Below are 26242 nucleotides of genomic sequence, written 5' to 3'. Positions count from 1 at the left end.
ATGTGGAGATATCAGTACCATAGTTGCCTAAGGTTAGGGAAGATGGAGCTCTTATATCTATGACTGCCACTGTATCCAGATGTCCCTCAGGGTTTTTAATATTCTCCCCAGCATTGTCTGGATGAACCCAAGCTGTACCCCAACAAAATACCGAAAGAAATGATAATATCACCTCTCAAATAAACAATAGCAGGTGGTATTGGAGCAACCAGTACTGGTATTTCATTCATGTAGCTTGTTTTATTTAACAGTGACCTTCTGTCAGAAATCTCAGCCTTAGTGCTAATGCCAGAAAAAGGCTGAGCTTCAGGAGTGAGCTCTAGAAAGGAGTTCTGGAATGGGACTAATTTTATCTCATTGAGGCTGTCTGTAATACAGGTATCAGCATCCAAGTTCACCTGCAGGCTTACTGTAGAGTTGGGGAGTAAACCAGGGATCCTCAGGGTGATATTCAGCAGATCTGCTTTAGGCTTCTTCTTGTCTATTGGCTACAAAGTCTGCTTGGGTTAACTAGCTTGGATGTGGACTATTCTACTTGCTCAGCTCTTGATGTTGCCACATCTTCTCCAAGAAACCTGAACTGCAGAATGAATAATCTTTCCCTTCCTTCCCATCTATTCCTTTCATATTGCACAGATTTCTTGTAACCCCAAAAACACACCATGAAAATGGCCACCTGGCACCTCCCACCACCAAGCTCTGAGCACACAGCTTCAGACCCTCCTCAGTTTTGTTTAGGTATTACCTTTGGAGCCCCATCAGCTGACAGGACTTCCTCTGTAAGTAGCCACGATGCCTACATACAGCTTGACTGTGAGACACCACCAGTCCATGCCACGTCTGCAACTTGTCCTTTGGCTGAACATTTGCAGCCATGAGGTCCAGGACAGAAGAGAACATTGAATATAGGCCACACTTGGGTTCCACAGATTAAAATTGAACTAGGACAGGCTGACCAGCTGCTTAATTAAAAAGCAACAAATGATTAAACGAATTATTTTTAAATATTGAATTTCTTGATTATAGCAAAAAGAAGAGAAAGCCCAGAACAATTGTTTGGTTGGCTTTTTTGCCTGTTAGTTTGTACCTGGTGGGTTTGGGTGCCTCATCTTGGCCTAAAAGAGGTGGATTTTTTTCCTCGACAATTTTAGAAGCCATTATGCAGCCACATATGTTAATAAGCACAGGATATGAACCAGGGTCTATGGCTGTGACGGGCAGAAGCAAACTGCAATACAACAGGTACAGCTGTTCGTCTCATGTGGGACAGCTGTTGAAGAAACATGGCAGCAAAACATTGTTCGAAGGCTTTCTGTGAATGCTTACCCCAAAATGTACTCCAGCCTTCCCGGTGGGTAACTGTTAATCAGCATGGTGTGGTTGTAATTGACATTATTTATTATTTATGCCTTTGCCTGCTTATTGACTGAAAGACTGTTCTACTGTTCTGCCTTGTTCTGGAAAAAAACCAAAAACAACTCCTTCAGCTTTTCATTAATGACTGTGTTTCCTGCCAGCCTTTTTTTCAGGATTCCCTCAAGTAGGTATATTTCTTTATGGTTAAATGTCAAAATAAGCACAGTACTCCAGTTGAGGTTTCAGCACTATTGATTACAGCTTTGTGATTACTTTCTACATCCTACATATGTTTCCATTAAGATGCTCTACAAGAAAGATAGTTGTTTTGGGTTTTGGGTGTTGGGTTTTTTTATTTGCATTAGTACCGTTAGTACCATGATATAGTCTCATGTGACTTTTGGGATCCACTGTAATCTCCAGACCTTTTTCTAATAGGCTGCTCAACCAGCTGTTCTCCACTGCTTATTTGGTTTTCTTTCCTGAACTCTCTGTTCCTTTCTAGAATTCCACTTCATTTTGGACAGTTTCTTCAACATCCACGTTCATATGCTGTCCCAGCACACCTGAAACTCCTGCCACCGGGGTCTCACCACGGACCTTATGAGTGGTAACGGACATGGGATGAACCAAGCCTGGCACTGTGCCAGGCTGTTCCTCTTCCAGCACCCGCACCTCTTTTCAGCCGTTTGCCACGGGGTTTGCAGGCTGCCGTGGCAATTCCATCAGCAGCGTGATTCCACGGCCGGGGGCATGGCGCTTCACGGGAGGCAATGTCAAAAGCCCAATCCAAGTCCACCAGCGCCCACCTTTATCCCCTGCGTCCATTTCACCCCGGCATCGCCCGGCCAGCCGTGTCCTGCAGAAGCTCATCAGCTGTCACAGCACGGCAAGCGGGCACTTCAGTCCGACCCAGCCCCTCAGCTCTCATGCCCGTGCAGCCTGAGGGGAAAACACAGGCAGGTTTTCAGTCCAAGGTAAACTATTGATACGAACTGTTTGCCCGTGACCCGTCTCTGAGGGACAAGACTCTTCTTGCTCCGCTGAAGTCACCTCCTCCCCAACCCCCGGCCACTCATGGCCGTGCGCAGCCGGGCGGTTCTCCAGTTGCGTGCTTAAGGCTAGCCGTTCCCGAGCTCTGCTCCCCGGCTCCTACGGGGGATGCGCTAGCCCCGCGGCGGATGCGCTAGCCCCCCGGGGCTGCCGGCCTCCGCTCGGGCCGCCCAGCCCAGCCCAGCCCAGCCCAGCCCCGCGTGGCCGGAAGGGCGCCGGCGCGGGGCCCCGCCCGCCTCCCCGCTCTTCATTCATTGGCGCGGGGGGGCGGGGCCGGGGGCCCGCGCCGGAGGTGTAAAGCGGCGGCGGGTGCGCGGGGCTACCGTGGCCCTCCCGCCTGAGCCCGCCGGCGCCGGGCTGCCCCGCGGCGCGGGTGAGTGCGCGCAGGCGAGTGCGGGCGCGGGGCCGCCCGGCGGCGGGCCGGGGTCGGGTGGGTGGTGGCGGTGGCTGCTGCCGCCCCGCGCGGGGCGCCCGATTTGCATGGGGCGGCGCGGAGGCCCGGCCGGGCTCCCCTCCCGCCAAAACGGCCGCCTCCATTTTTCTGATGCAGGCGGCGCGGCCGCGGTCCCCGGCAGGTTCCTCCCTGAGCGCCGCGGGAGCCGTGTGCCGCCCCCTCCCCCGGCCTCGTGCTGGTGGGGCCGTACCCCTGCCCCCCTGCCGAGGGTGGGAACCCCGACACGCGGGGACAGCCCGCCCGCCCGGCGGGAAGGGCCTTTGCTTGGTGCGAGTACGGGACCTGCCATCATGAGCGGCCGGGCGCTGCCTTAGCGTGTGCCCCTGCGCCGGCGGGGGTGGGCACTGCCCCGCCAGCCACGCTCTGCCGCTTCTGGAGTGAGCAGCGAGCCAGGACGGAGTTGAGAAACTCGTAACTGTATGCGTGTTTCTAGCTAACCCGTTCTCTCTGTTATCTTTGCTTTGCAATGCGAGCGGCGCCATAGAGAGCATGCTTTGCTGGGAGGTGAAGGCCCAGGTGTCAAGGAGAGACGCTGGGCTTTTTCCCCGACGGTCTTTTTGTGTCCAAGATAGCTCCTGAGCTGTTGCATTGTGCTTTGCTTTCTCTTTCAAACCGCAAAAGATGCAGAGAATTTACTGAAACAGCAGGTATAGCTCAGCGCTTCAGTGAGCCCTGTACCCAGTAAGCTGCTGGTGCCTGCTGTTGCGAACCTGTGACGGGGACTTGTTTCCATGTTGTCTGTCAGTATCGGGGAGGCAGCTGGCCTGACTAACAGATGGATTTCTTCTTTTCTGCATATGTATGTGCGAATGTTTGTGGCAGACAGGGCAGAGGGGAGGGGCACCCAGTAAAAACCTCAAGAGAGGTTTTATAAATAGCTAAGGCCAAATGGAAAGACTGGGACTGTGTAAAGAAATGCTGGTGAGTTGTGTTGTCAGCTGCCAGAAGCCTTAGTTTTGGAGCAGGGCATATGTAGTCTTTGTAGGTGCTGTACAGACTTCGGGTAAAAAGGCAGTTGCAGCTCTAAAGAGTTAACAGGCTGCAGATCCGGCCGAGGTGGCCATGGTGCTGCAGCTTTATGAATTAACTGACTCTCAGCTGAGTGGCTTTGCCACCTGTTTGTGGCACATGTGACCATTTACAGCCCTTAGCTTTGCATGTGAGCAACAACCTTGTGATGTCCAACATCAGGCAGACCAGTGGACAGACACCCTGCCTCCCTCAGCCCACCTCTGTGGGCTGCGCTAAGCCGTGGGCGCAAGTGGGGAAGATGTGATCATGCATATAGGTGTCGCCTGGGACCCTCTGCAGTGGGACAGCTCTGCTGCCTCTTAAAGCTACTCACTCGGTGATGCTTGGCTGGCTCTGCAGCCTCCAAATCGGAGGCAAAGTCAATGAACACTTGGAGAGAACAGGCATCAACTTAGGTCAGGTACTCTGTAGACTGCTATTTCCTTCAGCAACTTAAGTCAACTTAAGGGGAGGGACTGTGTAATTGCACCAGCTGCATAGCTGCAAGTGCCAGCCCTGGCACAAAGGAGCAAGCTCATTGATTACTACAGTTCCCAAAAGTTATTTTCAGGTATTTCGAGTATGTTGCGTTTTGACCTTGACAGACTTCCACCGCGTGCATGCTTTAGGTAGTCAGATTAGCTTTGAAATAAACCCATTTCCTGAGCATGAGAACTATTGGGTGTTTAGTCCCCAATTTATGCCAGTTTGCTGGGATGTGTAAAGTTTAGAGCCTTGCTGCTTGTAGGCCTTGTGCTTATCAGTGAGATGTGTTCAGAAGGCACTCCTTGTTTTGGGTGGCCAGTAGTGGAAACTGAGGCCAGCTAGGCTTCTAATTCAAGCAGTTCAGTTGTGACTGGGTGAGACGTGATTGCACAATACACAGTATGCTCTTGACTTCACGTGGAGAGAGAGAGAGAGAGAGGTTTTGCTATACAGGAGCCGTTAGCTTAAAGAGCTACGAGTTCCCTCTTCTGTTTAATCTAACCAGTTATCAGAGTAACCAGCTCAGACTTGTGTTTTTGTTGAAACCTTTGTAATTCCCTCTTCCTTTCCACCCCCCCACCCCCTCTTTTTTTCTGTGTAGTCTACTGGCAGGTTTCAGGTAGGGCTCATCAGTGTATGGTGTTGTGACTGAGGTCTGTGTCTCTGCTTGAGGTTGTGTGACAGCACAAGTGAGGGTTGATGTGCGCCAGTCTAGCTGGCGTTGAGCACACTTGATGATCTGGTCTGTGGAAGAGAGAGGGCACAAAGGTGTGGTGGTGGTGGTTGTTTAGCCTCAGATGGGAAGGAAGACACTGAGAAATGTGGTTCAGGTGAAGGAGGGCAGGGCTCTCATTGCAATTCCTGCCTCTACTACTTGTTGTTCAACATTGATCTATCAAGTTCCTCAACCTGATCCACCATAACAGGTTAAGGAGACTTCAGTGGCCTTTCAGGAATGTCACTTCCAGTGATAGCCCAGCTTTCAGAGACTAGAAAACAAAGTGATTACTTCAATTCTTTTCTTTTGGCCTGTATCTGATGCTAAAAGCATCATTGTGGAGCAGGGCAGGATGAACAGAGGGTGATCTTTGGCTACAGATGTGCCTGGTGGGTGCTGGCTTGATCCCGGTGAGGTTTGTTGACTGAGACCCTGCGGTGCCAAAAGGGAAATGGGGATGTGGCAGAGCCCCTTTGCCTCTCCTGGAGGATGAGCTAAGAAGTCCTGCTGACTTAACCAAGTATGCAGAGAAACTAGTGGCATTGACCAGCAGAATCAGGAGGCTGGGTAGTGTAGAGAACTAGTTCAATGGTTCTGGGCAGGGTTGGTTGTGGTCATCTCCAGTCAATACTGACCCAGAGTTAGTAACCCAGGGTGGATCTTCTCTGCTGTCTATGTCAATGTGTTTGATTGTCTCCTAGGTTTTTTCTGTTACCTGTTAGGTCCTCATCCTTTGTTACCCTAGGGCCAAAATCCTTGCAAATGTGTCACATGCTGAAGGTAGCGTTCATCGGGCCAAATGTAGTCCTCTACATGCAGGCTCAGTCCCAGCTCCTGTTATAGTCAGCCAGGGGAGGGTTGGACATTGCTGGGATGTGATTCATCTCAACCCAATATGCTAAAGCAGATGAGTTGTGACCCGAAAGCTGTTTTCCACTGACTATAAAAGGATGCATTGGGAGATTAGCTCAGATGTAAAAGTCTGCACTATAAATGTCTAAGTGTTTAACTCTATGAACTTGTGAGGTTCTGTGATTCCACAGTGACTTTGAGAAGAGTTGTGACTATTTGCACTACGGGTGGGTTTTTTGCTGTTTTTTGAGAACTCCATCCTTAATGCCTTTTTAGCAATGTCACTGGCTACTGAAACCTACAAAAAAAAAAAAAAAAAAAGGTGGGTGTAGAGGAAAAGGCATAGCTGAATCTATTGGTCAAACAAAACAAGGGGGCTATCACCTTCCCTATGGTAGGCCCACCAGCTGCAGCTTTCGTGACGAATGCCTGTGGTTCCTGGGTGGTTTGGGGGTGTCAGGGATCAGGAGCTGGGGCTTCCACTTTCCTGCTATGGTTTGTAGAAACCTAGGGACCCCACTTGACCTGGCAGCACTGGCTGGAGCTGCTTTCCATTGATAGTGGGTCAGCAGCTAATGCCCTTGTCAGGGTCCCTGGCTCTGCAGGAGACCACCAAGGTGGTGGGTCATAAATCCCGTGAATGGTATCTGGTACAGAAGTACCTTGTTTCAGAGTTTCCAAAATAAAATACTGTGAAATCTTTAGTTCCAGGTACATTTGTTAGTTTCTGGGGTGCTTACCCCCCCTCAAAGTGAAAAACAGTTCAGAAAACATTATTTCACAGAGGTGCAGTTTTTATGTGCTCATGAGTTGCAGTAACTGCTATAGGAAAAAATCCTGCTATCAGCTTCTTTGCTGAGCAGGATCCCTCATTACATTTTCCTGTTAATCTTACCTGTTCCTTAGTGCCTCCCATGCTGTGTCTTGACCTCTTTTCTGAGGAATCCACGTGATTGCTGTATTTACTAAAATACTAATTTTATTGCTCTCTACTTAACGGTAGTATTTAGCTTCATATTTTCTTACACCTCTTTCTCCTGCCTTTTTCTGAGATGAGTAATAACTCGGGTTCCCTTTCACCAGACCTCCAGAGAAATAGCTCAGCTGTCTTTTCTGAGCTATACAGATTTTGCAGTTCACTTTTGCCTCATTATTTTCCACATCCTTGTTTTCTGTTTTTCCTTGTAGACCTTCCTGGCTCATTTGATTTTTAAATTACAGGAATGAAGATTTTACTTGGTATACTGTTTTTGAGGAGTTGCAGTTAATTACTATCCTTACTTACTGAGTGAGCTATGCTTTTCTCAAATGTTAGTGGCTATTTGACAGTCATGCACTTCTGAAAGTTTATTATGAGTCACTCTGGAGTTAAATATAAAATTGAACAATGAACTTTTTATTTAACTAGCGTTTGTCCCTGGTACTGATTTAGGCAGACTGTTAAAATCCCCCGTACCAGGTCATTTATTTATTCCTGGAACCTGTTCTATTAAATGGGAGGGTGTTCTCAAAACAAATAGTAGTGTGTGCTGTGACCCATATTATTCCTGGCCGTGTGTGAGCCTGACTGTCTTATGTTGCCAGGTATTTTAATAAAGGTGAGAAGAGCTGAGTTGTAGGGTAGATGCACATCATCTCCAGCTGCAGTTGTGCGTGCTGAGAAGTCTGCTGCTGGTGGCTGCTTGCTGGCATCCCAGTTGCAAAGGTAATTGCTGCTTCAGTTTTCTGGCTGATGAGAGCTCTTTGTCTTGAGAGAGCTTTCCTCTGACTTGTCTCAACCCATATGAGGCTGGGACAGGCTGCTTCAGTGGTAGGTTTTTGCTGACTCAAGTTAGCAGCTCAGTTATGTCTTTAAAGTTTCATCTAGCAAAGTAAATAGTATGCTGTGTCTCTAGAAAATATTTAACTTGAGTTAGCAGTGTTTTGAGTCATTTGGGATGCTGCACAGATCGCTCAGTGCACGGAGCAGAGAGGATGATGATGTCTGGGAGGCAGAAGGCAGTGGTGGTACCAAGCATCTGGGGACATTGACCTCAGCAGCTGGTGCACTTGGAGCCATAAGAAAACCAGCAGCTATGCTGATACAGTGCCTCTCTGTATGTCTGCAGTGGACCACGTTGATTCAGTGGTTTGATTAACCCAAAAGTGAGTTTGCTTTGACTGTGGGGTATTTGTGGGGTATGGTTAAGTGCCACTTTCCATTATAAAAGAAATACCCTACAAAATCACCTTTTAATTTTTGCTGAGATCAGGGCTGCTTCCAAGGATCTCCTTTCCCAGACTGCCTCTGCAGTAAGGTTGGAAGGTGTTGTGACTCTGTGTATAGCAGGCAAACAGAAGGCCCTTCTGTGACTGGTAATGCTAGTAGTAGTTTAATTCAGGGATGCTGATATGGGAGGTTTATTCACATGTGTACATGGCAGGAGTAAATTCACTGTAAAAGAAATCACTGTGATTTGACAAATGAACTGTTTCCTTAACCTGAAGGAGAGCTTGGTTTTGTTGAGTAAAGGATCCTTAAAATAAGCTAGTTGGGAAAACTGCATTGTTGAATTTGTAGAACTAGTTTATTTTGTTGAAATGACTCTCTTGCAAAGCAGTGTCAGCTAGCAATGTAAATAATGTGATGTACCTTTAGAAAATATTCCTGAGGGGGTTAGTTGGCTTAGGTAAGCAGAATATAGTCTTTCATCCTTGGGTTGCTGATTAAATTCCACTTGGCGTTGCACACAGTGTGACAGCTGTTTGATGACCCATATGAGATAATTCCCAAGCAAAGAATGATGCTGCATGCTGTGCTATTGTTGGTGGGTTTTCCTTCCAAGAAGTTCACAAAACACTATGACCTGTAACATGTGTTGTGAAGATTTTTATTTGTCTCACTTTGCAGTGACAGTCAGTGCATCAGATTGGTTTGTGTGCTTGTATCTTCTGAAAGCTGGGAGCAGGCGATTAAGAAAAATACAGCAAAATCAACTCTTTTTCGCGTTACCTAGAGCAGAAACAGAAGGTTTTTCACAAATTATTTGCAGTATCAATCATGTAGCTGCTAAAAGATAGTGATGATGAATGTATAATATAATTGTCACCACAGGAAAAAATGTGATGTAGTTGAGGACCTGACTAACTTGTCCAGCACTGTTTTAGCAACCCATTGAATAAAGACAGATGGGTGCTGTATAGAGAAGTAGTGATCAAAACAGGTATTTAAAAGTCTGTCTTTCAATCACTACCTGAATTTGCCTGATAACAGGTTTGAAGCGCAAGGGTGCCGTACTGTTACATATCTGCTCATGCTGACTACAGATGCATTAAGCAGGTCCTTTCTGCCTGTGCAGTCTGCTGGAAGAAAGGAGCAAAATGTTCTGGCACCCACAGCAGGACTGAAGTGTAACACCCAGAAGTCAGCAGCTGAATGATGGATTAATGTGGAGGTGCCACATCTTGGAGGAGAAAAACAATAGGTGTTTGTTGGGATTTTGGAAATGAGAACTTCTGTGAGACTAGAGTGGGAGTTTGGCCTCTAGCATCTTTTAAGTTCAGGAAAGGTACCAACACAAGCAGTACAGTGAAAAGCATAACAGTGAAGTAACTGGAGAAGAGCAGAAGCAAAATGTTTTTATGCTTTGCTCTGGAGGTGCTAGGATCAATGGTTGGTCACTCCTGAAATCCAAAGGTTTGTCCAGGAAACAGTCAGTCTCATTTTTGAGGAATGCAAGAGTAAGGATGAGTCATTGCTCTTGTGAGGCAAGTGGGTTTCTGAATTGCTAAAGCCCCAGATATCACTAGACTTGCATGTCTTGGATCTGTCTTCTGTGAACAGTTAATAGATAAAAATATTAAGGTGTTTTTGCTTCTGCTGGCTCTAGGTTTAGTCTGTTTTCTGTCTTGAGCTGTCTGGTGGAGTTTTCATAGAAGTCTGCTGGAGCCCTGCAGTAGCTGGGGAAGGCAGGTGTCTCTGGAGGGCCATTCCTCCTGTATCTCCTCCAAAGGGATAAATTTATACCTCGAGGTGCCTGTCTTTGCCTGTTGGTTACAGAGGGGAGTGAGATGATACCCCAAGCCCAAATGTCTGCTTTGGAGTTGGCAAAAGCTAGTCAAAATGAATCCTACCCCTCCTGATGTGTTTGGTATGTGAAAAAATACAAGGATGTCCCCCAAGGAAACTTGTGTAAGTGATGAAGCCACGCTGTTGTGCTTTGGCTGCTCCAGATAAAGCATCACAGATGTTAGAGTACTTTTGAACCTGCTTTTCCCTTCGAAGGAAATACCTGGAGAGCAGAACAGCATGGTGCAGGGCACCATCAAAAGTACAAGGGCAGCTCTTCACTTTTCATGCTGCTGTTCAGACCCTTGGGGGAAAATGCTAATTATCATTTGTTTCGGTTATTTTGCTTTAAAACCATTAATTTTTTTTCCAAGTCCCAGTACAGTGGAGCTAAGCAGAGTATTTACAGTCAGTAGCTTGTTTCCTTCCTGCTGTCACTTAAAAGAGCCTAGCAGCAGCAGAGCTTATTATACTTCAAAGTTTCTTGTTCTAGATAAGTGACATGGGGAGAGATGGCACTGTACGTGCTCAGAGATGTATGTTGACATGTATAATGCAACATCTCTCTGGAGACTGTTGTATTTGGGTCTCTCTGTGTACCTTCCCAGCCCTGTAAATATAGTTAAGAGAGATTTCCTTTGATGCCAGAATGATGTAGAAAAATATAGTAAGGTTTTGAAAAGGTATTAGTACACTGGGTGATACCAGTCATTTTTCTCCCGATAAAAAGTGCATATTTACTCCAAACACTGTACTTCTGCTGATGGGGATGCAGTTGTTTTTAAGGATAGCAGTATAACTGCCCTTGACGGGACTATGTGCTGGGCACCTTCACTGACCTCTGTTGCTGGGTTCTGGGTGCAGGTTTTGAGGCAAACCAGGCTTCTGATGAGGGGCAAAGAGGTACAGGTGATAATTCCAATAAAATTAGAAATCAGAGTAAGATTTTAGCCTACAAATTTGACAACTACTAGGCTGATGGGTTTGAGCAAAAACAAAAAAAAGATTTGCCATATACTTTTTATTCATGGGAGTTAATCTCTTGTGTAAGTTGACCTGTGCTTCTGAGGGAGCCAGAACAAATTCTGTTCATGGAGAGATGTGGGTTACGAGGGCTGGCTTTCTGCCGCACAGACAGCAAAATAAACTGTAAGGCTGGCTACAAGGTAATGCCTCCCCTTGTGCTAAACAGGGGGGCTGAGTCCACGCTGTATTTTGCGGTGGCCTCATGGCTGGGCTGAGGCCAAACCTGCCAACTTTTTGCATTTCTTAAATGCTGATATCTCTGCATTGTCCCTGCTCTCCCTGCTCCTCCAGCTGACAGGTCCCTTAGTGACAGTTACAAGCTTTCTGCCAAAATCCCTTTTTGGGCTGGCCGGTGTGGAACCTCCACATTGAGGGGGTGTGGGGGTTCCCTCTGCATGGCATTCTCAGCACTGAGATGTGGATGCAGCTTGTGGTCTAGCTCCTGGTTTGGCTGGTGGGTGTCATCTTTGTTTTGTTTTGTGGGGTGGGGTTTTTTTTTTGAGTGGGTGGCGGGGGGTGGACAAGACCCAAACAAACTTTAGCAACTCTTGATTTGATCCCAGGCAGGAGTGAGAAGCCTTTTGGTTGTACTTTGAGAAAGGGTCTGAGATAAAGATGAAGCAGGCTGTGCTTGGACATGATTTTTTTTTTTTCCTCTATTCCCAGCCCCTCCCCATCAGCAGCCTTGAACGTTAGGGTTAGATGGTAGCAAAACTCCCCTTAGACAACAGCTTTCCTCTCAGGGAGCTGGGGAGAGCTGAACGGTGAGCTTGTGGCTAAAAAAAGAGTGTTTATCCAAAGCAAACACACTCCACACCTACCTTGCTGTGAAATGTAGTTCTGCATCAGTGTACCTAGTTTCTGATAAGACTGACTTGGGTTGAATATATCGAAGCTGGACTCTGATATCTCTGTGTGAAAACAGGAGTGGCGGGTTACCCCAACGTCAGACTGGTCAAACATCATGCTTGTATCATTTGCCATGCTCTCTACTTATTTTAGGCTTAAATGCCTAAAATGGTTGCAATTTTCAGAGGCACTTTGTAAATCCATCAACACTTAAGAGCTGCAGTCTTTACAGTGACAGCTTGTGGGATTATTTACACAACGCTTCTGAGACTTAATTTTTTTCCAACAGTCAGACTAGTAATCCCATTTTGTATACTTTTTTTTTCAGTTGAGTGCTCCTGTCCTTTTGAATAAGAGATTTTTACTAGCTCTGGTAGTGTAGACTGAAGAACTGCAGAGCTGGGCAGGACTGGGTCAAAAACTGAAGTGAAAGTGGGTGACGTGCAGTGTGAAGTTCTAATAGCAAGCGGGCAAGTGTGTGGGTGAAGCTGCCATGGAAACCACTTGTGGTGCTTGCCAAAAAGACCAGACTCTGCATCGCTGCTATTCCTAAATACTAGTCCATTTTTAGCTGCCCTCTCTGCTTACAGTCGTTGGGAATATTGCAGAGGGCAGCTGCCTGGGAAGTGGAGGAAGGTGTGAAGATGATGCAATGTGAGCAGCTTGTTGCAAGCCTGAGGGCAGCACGGGCAGTGATGCTGGCTCAGCTGGGAGAGCCAAGGTGGGCAGTCGTGGCTGGGTTGGTTTGATCTCAGGTGAGAAGTGTGTGCCCACTGCCTTGCCATGGTGAGGGATGGCCAAAGGTGTGGTGCTTCCTCACAGGCCAGGAGGTGAGTGTCACATCCATCACTTCTGTGCATGCTGGTCGCACTGCTGGAGGCGGGGGTTATACCCCCCCTCAAATGTGGGGGTGGCAGGTGGCTTTTTATCACCTCCCCTCTCTTTCTTCTTCATACAGCGCCATGCTTTACCTCCTCTGCTCCACCTCTTTGCACCATCCTCAGCTCCCCTTTTGCTGTGGGTGTCTGTCTAGACTACACTGACGTGGACATATCCTGTGGTCCTGGCGGCTGGGCTCCATGGCTGCCCTGCCCAGCCCAATTTCCATCCCAAAATAACAGTCCCTGGTGAGGCATGTGTCATGGACTGGCAGTGGAGGGGGTGTCATTAACCATCAGGGAGTTGAGACGTTGCCATATTCTGGTTACACTGGAAGTGTAGCCACACCGTTGGTGCTCAGCATCTCCCACTGCCCAGACAGTCTCAGTTAGGGCTTCCTCCTGTGCTCTGCTCCTCGCGCTGTTCCCAGGAAGCTAGCGCATCAGCAGACCCTCCCAGTCCCGTGCTGTTAGCTCCTTCGGCACTGAATGACCCTGGGGTAAGTCTGCTGAAAGGGCAGTACTGGCTTGATCAGACGGTAGCATTCGGTTACTGCTTTTAATCCAGTGTGTGTGTGTGTCAGGGCACTGTCTCTCAGGCAAAGGTCTTCCTGAAGAGCTCTCCAGTGGGAATTACTTGTCCACTAGGCAGCTGCCAAGAGCCACCCCTGAAACTGCAGACACACAGCATCTCAGCTGCAGGAGGGTGTGTGGCTGCACACACCAGCTGAAGGGAGTGTGAAGTGCTTGTTTCTGCCTGCGATGATGAACATGTGGGGCTTGGAAGTAGCTTATCCCTTCCCAGCCCTTGAATTATGGCTGGAATGTGGGAATACAGAGTCTAAAAGTGAACACTTTAAAAATGCTCCTTTCACATTAGGCTTCTCTTTGGCATGGTGTAAATAATGTTTGCAGAAAGCTTTAATGTTAGGTCTGCACTCATGAAAGTGCTCTCAGAAGGTTCTAAAATATTTTTGAATGCAGCTGGCTTGCTTAATGAGAAATTAACTTCAGTTTCTTCAGAAAAGGGAAGATTTTTGTAATTCTTCTTCTGTGTTGAGCCACTATCCAACAACCATCGGTGCAGGGCTGTCAGGTCTGACTCAGAGGGCTGCACGGGGCAAGCCCTTGCGAATGGCCTCCAAATCAGTGGAAAAACTCCTGGATTAATAAAAACATTTTTCTAATTCCTTTCTAATGACTTTATTTTGATTGTGTAAGTCCAAAGGAGTGATACAGCATATTTTGTTTCATAGAATCCTAGAATGTTATGGGTCAGAAGGGACCTTAAAGCTCGTCTAGTCCAACCCCCCTGCCATGGACAGGGGTATCTTTCACTAGATGACATTGCTCAAAACCCTATCCAGCCTGGCCTTGAACACTTAATTTGCAGATGCAGTTACGCAAGGATAGCAAAACCTTTCTCAGAAGCCTATAGTCATCTTGATGTAAGGCACAGGGAGCCCTGAGACTTGGGCACGTGCAATTTCTGCTCCCCTTCCTTCCTGAAGAAGTGAGTGTCCAGTGCGGGCTGAGCTCTCCCTTGTGTGGGCAATTCCTCCAAAGTTTGTTAGAGGATTTCCTCTACAACCGCTCTTCAAACACTTCCACCTCTTGCACAGAAACACTTACTGCTTTCCTGGTAAAGGGTTCCTTTGCTTCGGGTCAGTACCTGTTCTCATAATGGAGGAAGTTTTTAACTGGGACAGCAGCATGGTGATAAGCCATGCACCAGTGCTGGGACTGTGCCTGTTGGAGAAATAACTGATGTACAGATGTGCTGGTCCACGGGGCTGGCCAAACCCTGGTCCATGGTCCGGCATGTTGCTTGGGGGGGATGCTCCAGGCTGCTGGGCAGGGGTGACCAGGGTCTGCTGCTGCCACATGACCCTGCCACCAGCTGGAGCTGCCACTGCTCACCACAAGCTACCTGCTGACCTCCACCTGCTCTCTGCTGCTCAGGCTTGTACCAATATCCACTGGCTTATATGCACTTTGATCTGCCTGTTGTTCACAGCTGAAAATCCCCACTCAGCTGTGCCCTTCCTCCTGGTGAAATGATGGTGTTCAGGGAGTTTTGTCCTTCCTTCTGTCTGGCTCATTGGGTGCATCCTACATCTGTGCAGGATGGCAGCTGTTGTTCTGCATGAAGGTTGGGGCTCTTATTTGTTGTTTGTTTTCCCAATACTGTTTTAATAATAAACAACTTCTGTCTTGGTCTGATTTGCTTCCTTATCACTTAAGGGATGTTTCCCACATTTTTTCCAAGGACTGTTGTCCAATGACCATGACTGGAGCTTGCTAAATGGCATGGCCCAGCATTTTGGCTAAGCAAAGCTTTGTCTTTACCTTATCTGGCTTTAGAAAGACAGAAACTCACTTACTAAATAATGTTTACCAGAACACTTACTTTATTTTTTGCTTGATGCCAAGGCTGAGTCCCTGGCAGATTATGGGCTATGTGTTGCTTTGAGTAGATCCCTTGCAGTCTGTTTCAGGCTTTCATTTGGGAAATCTCAATATCAGCGGAGATCCGCTGATCAGGTTTTATGAAAAATGGAGGGAGTTAAATAGAGTAATTTTCTTGCAAAATGTGATCTGAAGCTATGCTGAGGAACTGTTTGAGGAGACTGTACTAGAGCTGGTAGGAGACTTTACAATTAGATCCTTTCTCATCAGAAAACAACGATTCATGTAATGAGAGAGGTGCGATGCCCTTTATCAGCTAGGCAGGAAGACATCTCCTTAACTTTTTGATTCCTGAGGAGCTGTGGGTGGCAAATTTGATATTGTCCTCCTCCAAAGAGCTGGGTGCTGTTTTGAGGTGCCAGAGGATCCTCACTTTCACTGGATGGTACTTCTCAGGTGGGAATCCATCCTGGAAAGTGGCCCATCGCTCTCTTGTCTCAGCTGCTGTCTGTAGTGGCTTGCCATCTGGTCAGTTGTAGGCACAGCATTGGGTTTGTTTCAGTGATGCTGCTTGCAGAGTGATTCCCCAGGTGGTTATTGTGGTACAGCTACAGGGACAATGCAGGTAGCTTGAGGAGAGGAAGATCTGATTTCATAGTTTAACCCTACCAAAACAAATGTGCTGTCTGACTGCACCTGAGTCTTCCCTGCTTTGAGGCATGTGTTATATCCAGTCTCTGTTCTAACAGGTATTTTTCTCTCTTGTTCTTGTAACATTTGGGTGGTGGAGACTCTGATCTTACATCCTGTTCTAGCCTTGCATTGTGCCTGCAGTTGGAAAGTGGTTGTCTTATCAAATTCCCCACTGCAAATTAAGCCGATTAAGTTGTGTGTTTCTGCAGTAGCCAAAAAGGGGAATTAACGTCTATCCAAATTTCCACGTGTTGTATGGCTTAGTGTGTGCCATGCTTGGTGTTAATCACAGCTGAAGCTTTGTGGAGAAGAATGGGCACCACTGGGCTTCCATTTTGGAGTTTTTTGAAGCTTGAATTCTGGGAGGTTGAAGCATTCCCCTCAGGACTTTCAGAGCAGGAACCTCTCTATTTTGGTCAAAAATCACTAATTGTTTCAAAATGGGTTTCGTGTATCATGACAAATAACCCACATAGAGTTTTCTGCAGATAATGAGGCAAAACATTGAAGTTTGCCTGCTTTAAATTTTTGGGGAAGTTGAGACTTCTTGTCTGGATTTGGGGAAAAAGACAGTCTTTTCCATCTCAGGAGTTGTCCTGGGATGAGAAACTTCTGTTGTTGGTACAGCCAGCAGCTGTGACAGTATGGAAAGCAGTTAAATGAGCTGCAGCACCCTGCCATTCTCCTGAGGCAGTGCTGGAGCACCAGCATCTTCATGTTCAATGGGACTTTGTGTTCCCCACTTAGTAACTGATGGCTGGCAAGTGGGTGGCATGCAGATTAGACAGAGTACCTCACCGCTCCTTTTCCAATGGAAGAAATTCTCCAGGGCTGCGAGGTACCTGGAGAAGTGCTGGAGATGCTGCCTTGGAAATGTCCCTTACACTCAGGAGCTTGAGGAACAGAAACCTGCACCATTCCAAGCTGTCTGTGACAGCGGGCTGGTCCCCCAACACTACCTCCCTCGTACTTGTTAAGGCAGTTACACTCAACAGAGGAGAGTGCTATAGTCCCCTTCTTATAGGCAGTGTGTCTTCAAGCAGGTGAGTAAGGCTGTGTTTTGTATACACTGCACAGCCACGTGTGTGTGCTGTTATCTGTGCTTAGTGTGTAGTTTATATTTAACTGGATGGCTTCCTTCTTTTGAGTAGCAAATGCCTTTCTAGTGGCTGATCTTTGTTTTTTAACAACGGAACTGTCATTTCGTATACATATATATATATACACACACTGATGTAATTGACATTTCTGTAATGTATATTGAGATATATGCACACTTGTGAAAAATAAAAAATACAATTATGGCAATCAAGAAGGGAAAACTTTTAACAGCCCATGGACAAGACATTCCTTGTCTGATGCAAATGCTTCACCAGGTCAGTATTCCTTTACGTAACAGTGAAAGCAATGCAAAGAATTAGAGTTACTTTGGTGGCTTTTGGCTTGGACTCCTTGCCATTACTGCTGCTATCATGGGATATCTTCCAGCTTTGCGTAATGCTAATGTTTGGTCATGCCTTTATTTTCATCAGCCTTTTTGCTTGTGGCAGGCATCTGCAAATGGCGACCACAGCTTCTGAGTCGGTTCCTGGCACTTGTCCTAGGTGTGTTGTCTCTAAACTGCCTGCCTTGTCCAGCACAGCTGATGGGGACACTTGCAGCAGCTTTGGGGACACAGCCAGATGCACCTTAGGGTCTGATGCCACGTCTTTTGCTTCTGTTTCAAAAAGTCTTGAGATAAGTGTTTAACTGTCTGTGGGGAATGTTCCACATCTGCTGTAGCCATCTTGTCTCTGCTCTATCACTTGTTGCAAAGTAACATAATAAAACATAGGAGAATTTCCAAGGCAAGACGTTTTGGAAAGACATATCTGACACAATTCCTGCTTTATACTGTGAAGGATCACGTTACACACATCACACCAGGGTTGACGTGCCTTGGTGTGACTATTGACTTTCCTCGTTGTACTTCTGAATGATACTTCAAAAAGCATTCAGTGTCCTGGCTTGGTCCCGTACAATGTATAACCTCTTTGCATTTAGGAGGCTACAGTCAAATCTGACACCCCAAATAAAGCTAATGTCAGTAGTAGGAATTGAGGGTTTCCACCTCTTCTTTTTCTGTGCAGGACTTCTCTGTGAGTGATACTACCTTGAGGATGGAAGTAGCAAACTCAGCCTTTTGGAAAGGGCTCCCAAATGGTTTTGTTACCTTTGTGTTGATCAAAAAGTTGGCATAGTCGCTACATACTTGTTCAGGGAGCTGACCTGTGTTTAAACTAGAGATAGAGGGCCAAACCCATTCCACATTGTTTGTCAGACATACCAACGTGGCCTAACTGCTTCTGCAGTGATGGTACAGTGGTATGGGAAATACATTTGTTGAAGACCAAAAAGATACTAAGGAAAATAAGACTGTCCACAGGACATCACCTTGCTGTGACAGAAGGCTACTAATGGTATTGGAGGTTCTCACATGTTTCAAAACGGATATAAGCATACGTGGGACAATGTTGAGTGCGGACTTCTGTTTGTGCTTCCTCTGAGGAGATGATTTGGGACTTTGTTGCACATGCAATGGGGCTAGGCTTGGGTTTTCTTCTTTCCTTAGTAGAAAACTCCTTGTTCTGCATAATTGGCTTTAATTTTATGCTCTTCTGCAAATTGGAGAAGAAAATTCTCAAGAGCAGCAAAGTCTTGAAATAGATAAGGAGTGGTTTTTTCAGAAGCTGAAACAAATTGTAATTGTTTAGGAAGTGATAGTACTGCTTGTGTAAAATGGTGCCCTGTCAGCTTATTTTTACACGTGGTGTTTTATGTTTAGCTGGACAGATGTTTGTTATGGTTTACTTTTTGCTGTTAACCAGATGCAAGATTGCTTATTTTCTTATGGGATTGTTTTGAAGAATGTCCCTTTTTAAAATGTTGTTAATGGGGAAGGAAATCTATTAACCTGATATAATAGGTATGTTAACCATTAGATAAGAGGAGGAAGAATATCTTATTTTATTTGAAAATACAATACAGTCAAGGCACAAAAATTTGGACGGGGAACAAAAGTAACAAACACAAAATGCACTGTAAATAAAAGACAAGGACCAGTAGCAGTGGGTGGAATTTGGCCCCTATTGAAGTCGGTGGGAGCTTTGCCATTGACTTCAGTGGGACAGGATTTCACCCAAGGATGTGGCCCCTGCTCCAGGTCCACCCTGCTAGGTTATCTAGGTGCGTCATTGCTTCCCGCTGCTCTCAAAGCCCTCGGCTCCTGCTGAAACATGAAGGTGCCCAGAGCCTTGGGGTAAAGCTATTTCCTACCCAGGGTCTGAGTGACCGGGGCTTGCAGCTCCCTGAGTCTCATCAGAGAAACCAGAGCTAAAGCAGGAGTGAGAGCTAGGTGTGTGCAGAACAAAGCTGATCTGTGTTCGTTCAGATCAAGTTTCCTCAACTTGAAGGTGGTTATATACCATCTGGTAACGTTTCAGGAATAATTTATATTGTTTTATGTGATTAGGACTGCATTGTGCCACAGGAATACTGACCGTACATTCAAAAAAAAGCTCATCGTTTCAAGTATGGTTGGGAGTGGGAGTGAGAGGAACCAGCCCAGAACACATTTCCTCACTTCAAAGGCAAGAACGGCTGTTTCAGAAAGCAAGATCACAGCCGGATCCAACTTCTAAGGAGGGAAAAACCATAATCTCCGCCAAAATCACCCTTTGATACAATTGCAAAGATAACAAATTATATCAGAGGAAAGGTTTTGGGCAGAGGTGTAATGGCCCCCTGCATCCTGCTAAACCAAAAGATTGTTCTCCCCCCCAAAAAAAATCCCACTTGTCTTTATTGAAGGTCTCTTTGCCAAGCTACAGTGAATATAATTGAAAGTGAAAGGTTGATTTGGTACCTGCTGTTTCAAAAGCAACAAAAACATGTGAGAGATGCTTAGGTTGGTGATCAGTCGTCTGAGAGATGAAGGGCAGCGCTGTGTGTGAGGGATGCAGAACATGGCTGCAGTGCAGGTATCTGCGGGTTGTAGGAGGTATTTTGTTCACAACAGAGACGCTCAGATTTTCTGATGCTTTTTGAGCAGGATGAAGTTGATATCTTGATCTTGAGGTCAGCCAGAAGAACACTGTCTGCTGGCATTAAACCAACTGCAGGATGTCGGCCTTAATTTTCAGGTCTGTCATAATTAAATAGCCCATCTTCTAAACAAATTATCCATAAAAGCAGTTCTGCTTTATTTTTGATATCTGTAGTACAGCTGTGAACACCTTTAGATATGCCTGAGGGAGCTTCAGAATGAAATCGTTTTGAAATATGTCTGTGGTGAGATACTCTTGAGTGATACATAAGCTTGAAATAAATCACTAGATTTTAATTTTTTTTTTTAACGAATAAATCTTATGCCCCCCCCCCCCCAAAAAAAAAAAAACCAAAACCAAACACCCCCCCCCCCCCCAAAAAAAAAAACCCTTGCCAGATTTGTGGCTTGATCCTCCATCCTTGCAGGGAGGAGCTGTTTCTCTGCTGGGGATGTTGCCCCTCCCCAGCCCTATTCTTGCCAAAGAAGTGATTTGCCATGCCTTTGTACCAGATACACCTTCATTTTCAATGCAGAGATAAAACTCCCATTGGCTTGGGAAGACTGAGTCATGTTCGTTTTGCAAGGCACCAGATTTAGTTAAGTTAAATGGCTATGTCGGAAATAAAAGGTCTACCGTTACTGTTATGTAGTACCTTTTTTGAAGCAGAAGCCTTGAGCCAAACCCTGAGAGTCTTGTCATCTGCAGCTCCTTGTGTATCAGTGGTGGTGGAAGGAGGAGGGAGAGTGGCTCTCATCTGTGGGGAGCCTTGGTCCACCTCCACCTGGAGGCACTTTCTAGACAAAGATCGTGTCAGGCTGCACAGCCTGACCTCTGCATTTTGCTTCTGTTCACTGCAGAGCATGTCTTCCTTAGAGCTTTGTGTGGTGTACGGGGGCAGTAGGTCACTTACACACTGCAAGCAGACGTACCATTAGTGGCATCTAGCTCTTAGGGTTAGCCCCCTTCCTGTTGTGCGGGCATCGTAGAAACTCCTGTGTTGATGAGTGAGTTCACACCACAAGTCTTTTCCTTCTGCACATTACATGGTCCAACCCTGCAAGACACCCTCCTCCCTCACCTTCATTTTCCACGTAAGGGATACTCGGTACCTTGTAGGATGAAAGCCAGTATGCTCAGCAAGGTTGATGTTAACTTGGAGGTGCAAACCCCGAGAAACACAAAATAACGTGTTAAGTCACTAGGGCTTGGGGAGGCCTGGACATGTAGCCTCAGCCAGGGTGAAATGTCTCGGGAAGATCTCCTGTAAGCTTCTGTGGTGGTCCCCTGTGGTTGGTCCAGCTCTACCTCAGGAGTCCATCTGGGCTTGCCCAGGGGCTCTGTGCGAAGGGCAGGTGAGCCCTGCCCACCAGCACTGCATCTCTGCGGACCTCCCTGGCTCATCGCTTGGCTTCTTGCTGAGCTGTGCCATCTCTACCACCTTTCCACTTTCTGTCTTTATTAATAGCCTTAGCTGGGACTTCCCTGTATTCTTCTGTGTTGCTTCTAACTCCTCTGTTCAGGCCGTTGAATGTCTAAACCTTGCCATAAATACTTACAAGAAGTAAACTGTTTTTCACCAGTCCTTTGGCAGTTCTTGATGTTTCTGTACTGCAGAATAAACCTGTGTTTGTCCTGAAATCCAGAGTTTGGTTCAGAGTCATACTTGTCTTGACTTTCACACTGGCTTTGAAAAATGAATCTATTAACACATCTCCTGTGGGTATCTTGCTTATAGTTGGCTACAGTTTATGGCAGGGGTTTCTTTGTTTTGTTTTGGAGGGCTTTTTTGTATCATCTGTAGTGGTTGTTCTTATTTCTTGCTGCATAGCACTGGGATCCTCCCTGTTTCCTGGAGCTCCAGACTGAATGTAAGCCACCACAGGGTGGATGAGTTAGCCCCATTGCTGTGGTCTTCATAGGATGCAGGCATCAGTGGGATCTCTGCATCACTCTGGTGGGAATTAAGCAAAGTCAAGGACTTGTGTTGTCCTAGAAAGCAACGATATGCATAGGGAATGCTCTAGTGCCGTGCTTTTCTTGGCACCTTACCCCAGTTCAAAGTTCAGGATTGCCTTGTCCCTGCTTTGGGAAGGTCTGCAGGGGAAAGCAATTAGCAGAAAGCAGTCCTGGCTGGCATGGATTTGGGTAAGGTTCAAGTGGGAAGGAGACTGTGTGAGTGAACGGACATAGGCATGCACTTAGGTAAAAAGAAGATAGTTTTCCCTCTCTGTGTGCATTGGGAATTGCCATGGCTCATGAAACAAGGTTTTTGTAAGATTGGCTTGAAACCTGCCTTTTTCCAGCAGTCTTAAATCCATGTCTCAGAAGCATGTTTGAAAGCTGTTGGTAGAGGAGACAATTCCCAACTCGGTGGGACTTGTAAATCCTCAGCCTTGTTCCTGCAGTTGCAATTACTTTCTCGTAGTAGGGTGTTAGTGTAAGGCCAAGAGAAAGGGATTTAAGCCAGGGCTTATGACTTGTGTCTTGGAAAAGCAAAGAGGTTTTTCGATTTTATAGTTGATGCTGCGGTGACAAAATTGAAGCACTGAATTTAGTAGCTGACTTGGTTAATTAAGTTTCTTAGCGTGTATTTTCCCACCTTTTACACTGGGTTTTAGCTGGAGCTGATGAAGTACCAATCTTGACCATACTGTAAATTGCACACTAACATCAATAGTATGGTGAGAATAACGTGCAGGCAAAAATACTACTAAATGCAATGTATACTGCTGTTCCATTATTGGTATACAAGGCAGTATTTGTTGGAAAGTGAATGCCTCAGTCCAGCCTTGCAGCTAAGTAAAAGAACCTTCTCATTTTCCATAATTAATGAAGAAACATTTTAAAGTCCTGGTGCTAAAGCCAGGCTTGATGCTGCAGTGTGGGAATCTGGCTGGGCTTCTTGAAGCTACAGATGCAGTCTGAGATGGAAGATGACATTCATCCATGTAGGCTGTGTCCACGTGAGCAAATAACACAGCCTGTAGAGTTGCAGAGCACAGCAGTTGCTGCTGAGAATCTGATGTCTGCACAACGTATCTTACAGGGGAGGCTCTCCTAGAGCTGTTCCTGCAGGCTGAGCACCCATCAGGTGTTGGGATGCATTACCTATGCCCCTGCAGCATCCACAGGTTTAGTTTCATGCCCATAGTACTGGGTTTGTGCACTTCATGAGCTCTCTGCAGTGTGAATCAAAGTGTGATAAACCGGGCAACCAGGACATTCACTTTTAAAGTACTCGTGTTCAGGACAGAAATGCTAATGCACATTAAATAGTTGAATGCAGGTCTTATAGTAGTGATTTTGGTTCCCAGAGCCAAATCTGTTTGTAAAAGTATGGTCAGTGCCAGCTCTATTACTCTGGTTTAGGTTGTCTGTCATCTTTGGTTGGAGTGTGGCTCTAGCGATGTTCAGAGCTTCTTGGTGCTTGTCACAATTGTTGGACTTCCTCCACTGGAGGCCCATTCAAGGTGAAGAACATGCCTTGTTACGGCTCCCCCAGCACTGCCTTATTTTAATATGTGTTTTTCTGCATATATGAATTGGAAGTAATCCAGCAGGTCCTATGGAAACATCCTAGCTATGGAGAGCATCATTATCCAACTGCCAAATTCTGAATGAGGACAATGGTGCTGGGATGAAGGCACAGTGTGGTCTGAGGAAAATGGCTACAGCCAGTGGGAGCAACACTCAGAAGAGGAGGGTGGGGGACAATTAGTCAGAAAGAACCAGGGCATAAAAATGGTGGTGAACCAGCAAAGTGAAACCTCTGCCAAAGCAGGAGGTGGTGCCTATTGGCTGGAAAAGAGTGAAGAGAGAAGTGAGTTTACCTGTGAAAGACTGGCAGATCCACCTGACGGTTTTATTTGATAAGAGGCACAGGAAAGGTGGGGGGGCACTACTGTTTGTTTTACTTTTAAGGTTAAATTGAAGAATGATAGCTCTCCTTTATCCTGACTTGAATAAAGCTTTTGATGCAGTGCCATACAGGAAGTTTTTTAAAGAAGATGAGGACTAGCAGGAAACTGGCATGGTGCAAAAGGGACTTCTTAGTGAGAAGTCGGGGACTGGGAGAGGAAAACACACTGGTAGAGGAGATACCCACTGGAGTTCTTAGTGGTTGCTCTTTGGATGCTCTTGCTGCTTCTGATGGTTCCTCTTGATGCAACAAGTAGATGGGTGCTAGTGGGATATGCTGCTGTTCAGAGGGTGGTTCAGAGGTGGACAGTTGCAGGCAGAGCAAGGGACTGTCCATATCTTTGGGGCTTGGATCACTTACCTTTGCAAAATGAAGGCTGAGAGGTTATGTCTGATCTCTAAAGGTTCACTGGGGTAACCACTCAAGTGGGGAAAGGCCATTCTTCGCACAAGAGCGTGTGAGTAAATGCTGCTGGCCAAAGCGTTTTGGTGGAGCTTTCTAACAGTGGACGTAAGGCACCTGGAAGTTTTTAAGGGAAGGCCTGATGTAATGCCATGGTTTCCTGTGACAGCTGGGGCTAGGCAGTGTAAAAAGCAAGAAATTCCTTCTGATGCTGTGAAGAGGAGGTCTCTAGCTGTTCTCTAAAGGCAAGGACAATTTTGAAGCAATGTACTTAATTTTTTTCAGAAAGAGTAAGACAGAACTTCCATACCCAGGCTGTGTCCAAGGACACACATCTTGAATGGGCAGGCTCCCTAACAGCATTAGTTCCACAAATGTCCTCAAGGACCTGACACCCCCCCACCGCTGGCCATGCTAGTTTGACCGATTGTATACTATTACTGTCTGTGTTAGGTGGACACCTATGCAGATGGTGAAGTTTGTAGGCTTGGCGAGTTGCATAGCTAAATCTTCCCCTGGGATAGCACTACAAGATACGTGTGTCTAATGGGAAAAGGATTTCCTAAGGGATTCCTCCACAGAGAGGGGTTTACTTTACCATGCTGCTAATCCCATCATAAAGTGCCAAGCCGGGGAGCTGCCCCGGAACTACTTGCACGCAGAAGCCACCGTGCCAGCAGGTTCGTAGACAGGAATAGCGCCGTTGCTGCAATGGGACTATGGCTGGAAACCTGTCCCGTGGTTTCATCAAACACCCCCATCCTGCAGTCCTGGGTGGGGCAGGGAGGTTCAGGGAGCCCCACTGTGCTCTCGCTTCAGTTGTTGCAAATGCAAAATAGCTCCAGCCTTTGCCTCAACGTAACCACGTTAAAACTTAATTCTGTGTGTCCTTTTTCCTAAATTATGCCTGTTTCAGCCTGCGCAGTTGTCGGCAACAGCAGCCTGTGCTACTGCCTGTGGCTGGAGCTTAGAGAGGGGAAATGTCCCAGCGGGTCTGTTTGACTGCAAATGGTGTCACTGACTGCAGCGTGTAGTCGTGTTGTGCTCTAGGGACAGTAGCATGTGTGGTGCCTTATTCTGGGATGTAATGCTCATTTCTTAGTGCACTCTGAGACATAAAAAATACGTGTAAGTACATCTCTCTCTCTCTCTCTCTCTCTCTATATATATATATATATGTATGTCTTTTATTAATTCTCAGCCCTGGAAAACAGTTCTGAAATCCTAAAGATGGGCTTTGCATTTTTGGCTTGCCCACTTGTCTGTGGACTGGGTAGTTGTGGAGTGGGGTGGGAGCTGGGGTGTAGTGCTGCATCTCTCCTGGGATCGCGCAGGCTTCGCGGCGTGAACTGGGAGCAGGAAGCAGAAAATGCTTTGGGTTTGTCTGTTTTAATTCCCTGTGCTAAGCCTGGGTAAAATGCTGAAGGAGACATTCTGCCATGTAAAAAGATGGAAGGTGGGAAGGCTCGTTTGTTGAAATGTAACGGGGCTGTAGCAGTGCACCTGTGCAGTGATGCTGTTTCAGAGGGTATCCTGGTCGAGGTAATGATTGCAGCATCTTTCTTGCAGGCCCAAACACGAAGATGGAGTGTCAGAAAATTATCAATTTCGGAAACCAGCTTCTTCGCCGGAAAAATGTGGACTGCACTCGAGAAGACAGTCGGCTTTCACGATGCCTCAACACATTTGACTTAGTGGCTCTGGGTGTAGGCAGCACTTTGGGTGCAGGTGTCTATGTACTGGCTGGAGCTGTGGCACGGGAAAATGCGGGACCTGCCATTGTTATCTCCTTCTTGATTGCTGCCTTGGCTTCAGTGCTGGCCGGACTCTGCTACGGAGAATTTGGTGCTCGAGTTCCTAAGACGGGATCAGCTTATCTCTACAGCTACGTGACCGTGGGCGAGCTGTGGGCCTTCATCACAGGGTGGAATTTAATCCTCTCCTATGTTATCGGTAAGTGTGGCAGGTGCAGTGCAAGACCTTAGTGTTAGTGTAGGATG

At 46.6% G+C, this 26242-nt stretch overlaps 1 protein-coding gene across 1 annotated transcript in view; it reads left to right on the top strand.

The window, feature by feature from the left end:
- The first annotated feature begins 2682 nt into the window (after window positions 1-2682).
- Window positions 2683-26242, top strand: part of SLC7A1 (solute carrier family 7 member 1) — a 46857-nt gene continuing 23297 nt past the window's right edge. The window contains exons 1-2 of the mRNA XM_037377005.1: window positions 2683-2782; window positions 25812-26195. Coding sequence (XP_037232902.1) covers window positions 25826-26195 — 370 coding nt within the window. The 5' untranslated portion in view covers window positions 2683-2782; window positions 25812-25825. The remainder of the gene's footprint in view (window positions 2783-25811; window positions 26196-26242) is intronic.

The sequence above is a fragment of the Falco rusticolus genome, chromosome 2 (assembly GCF_015220075.1).
Source record: "Falco rusticolus isolate bFalRus1 chromosome 2, bFalRus1.pri, whole genome shotgun sequence".
Classification (NCBI taxonomy): Eukaryota; Metazoa; Chordata; class Aves; order Falconiformes; family Falconidae; genus Falco; species Falco rusticolus.
Note: the sequence above shows the minus strand (reverse complement) of the source record. Positions and strands in the feature narration are given on the sequence as shown.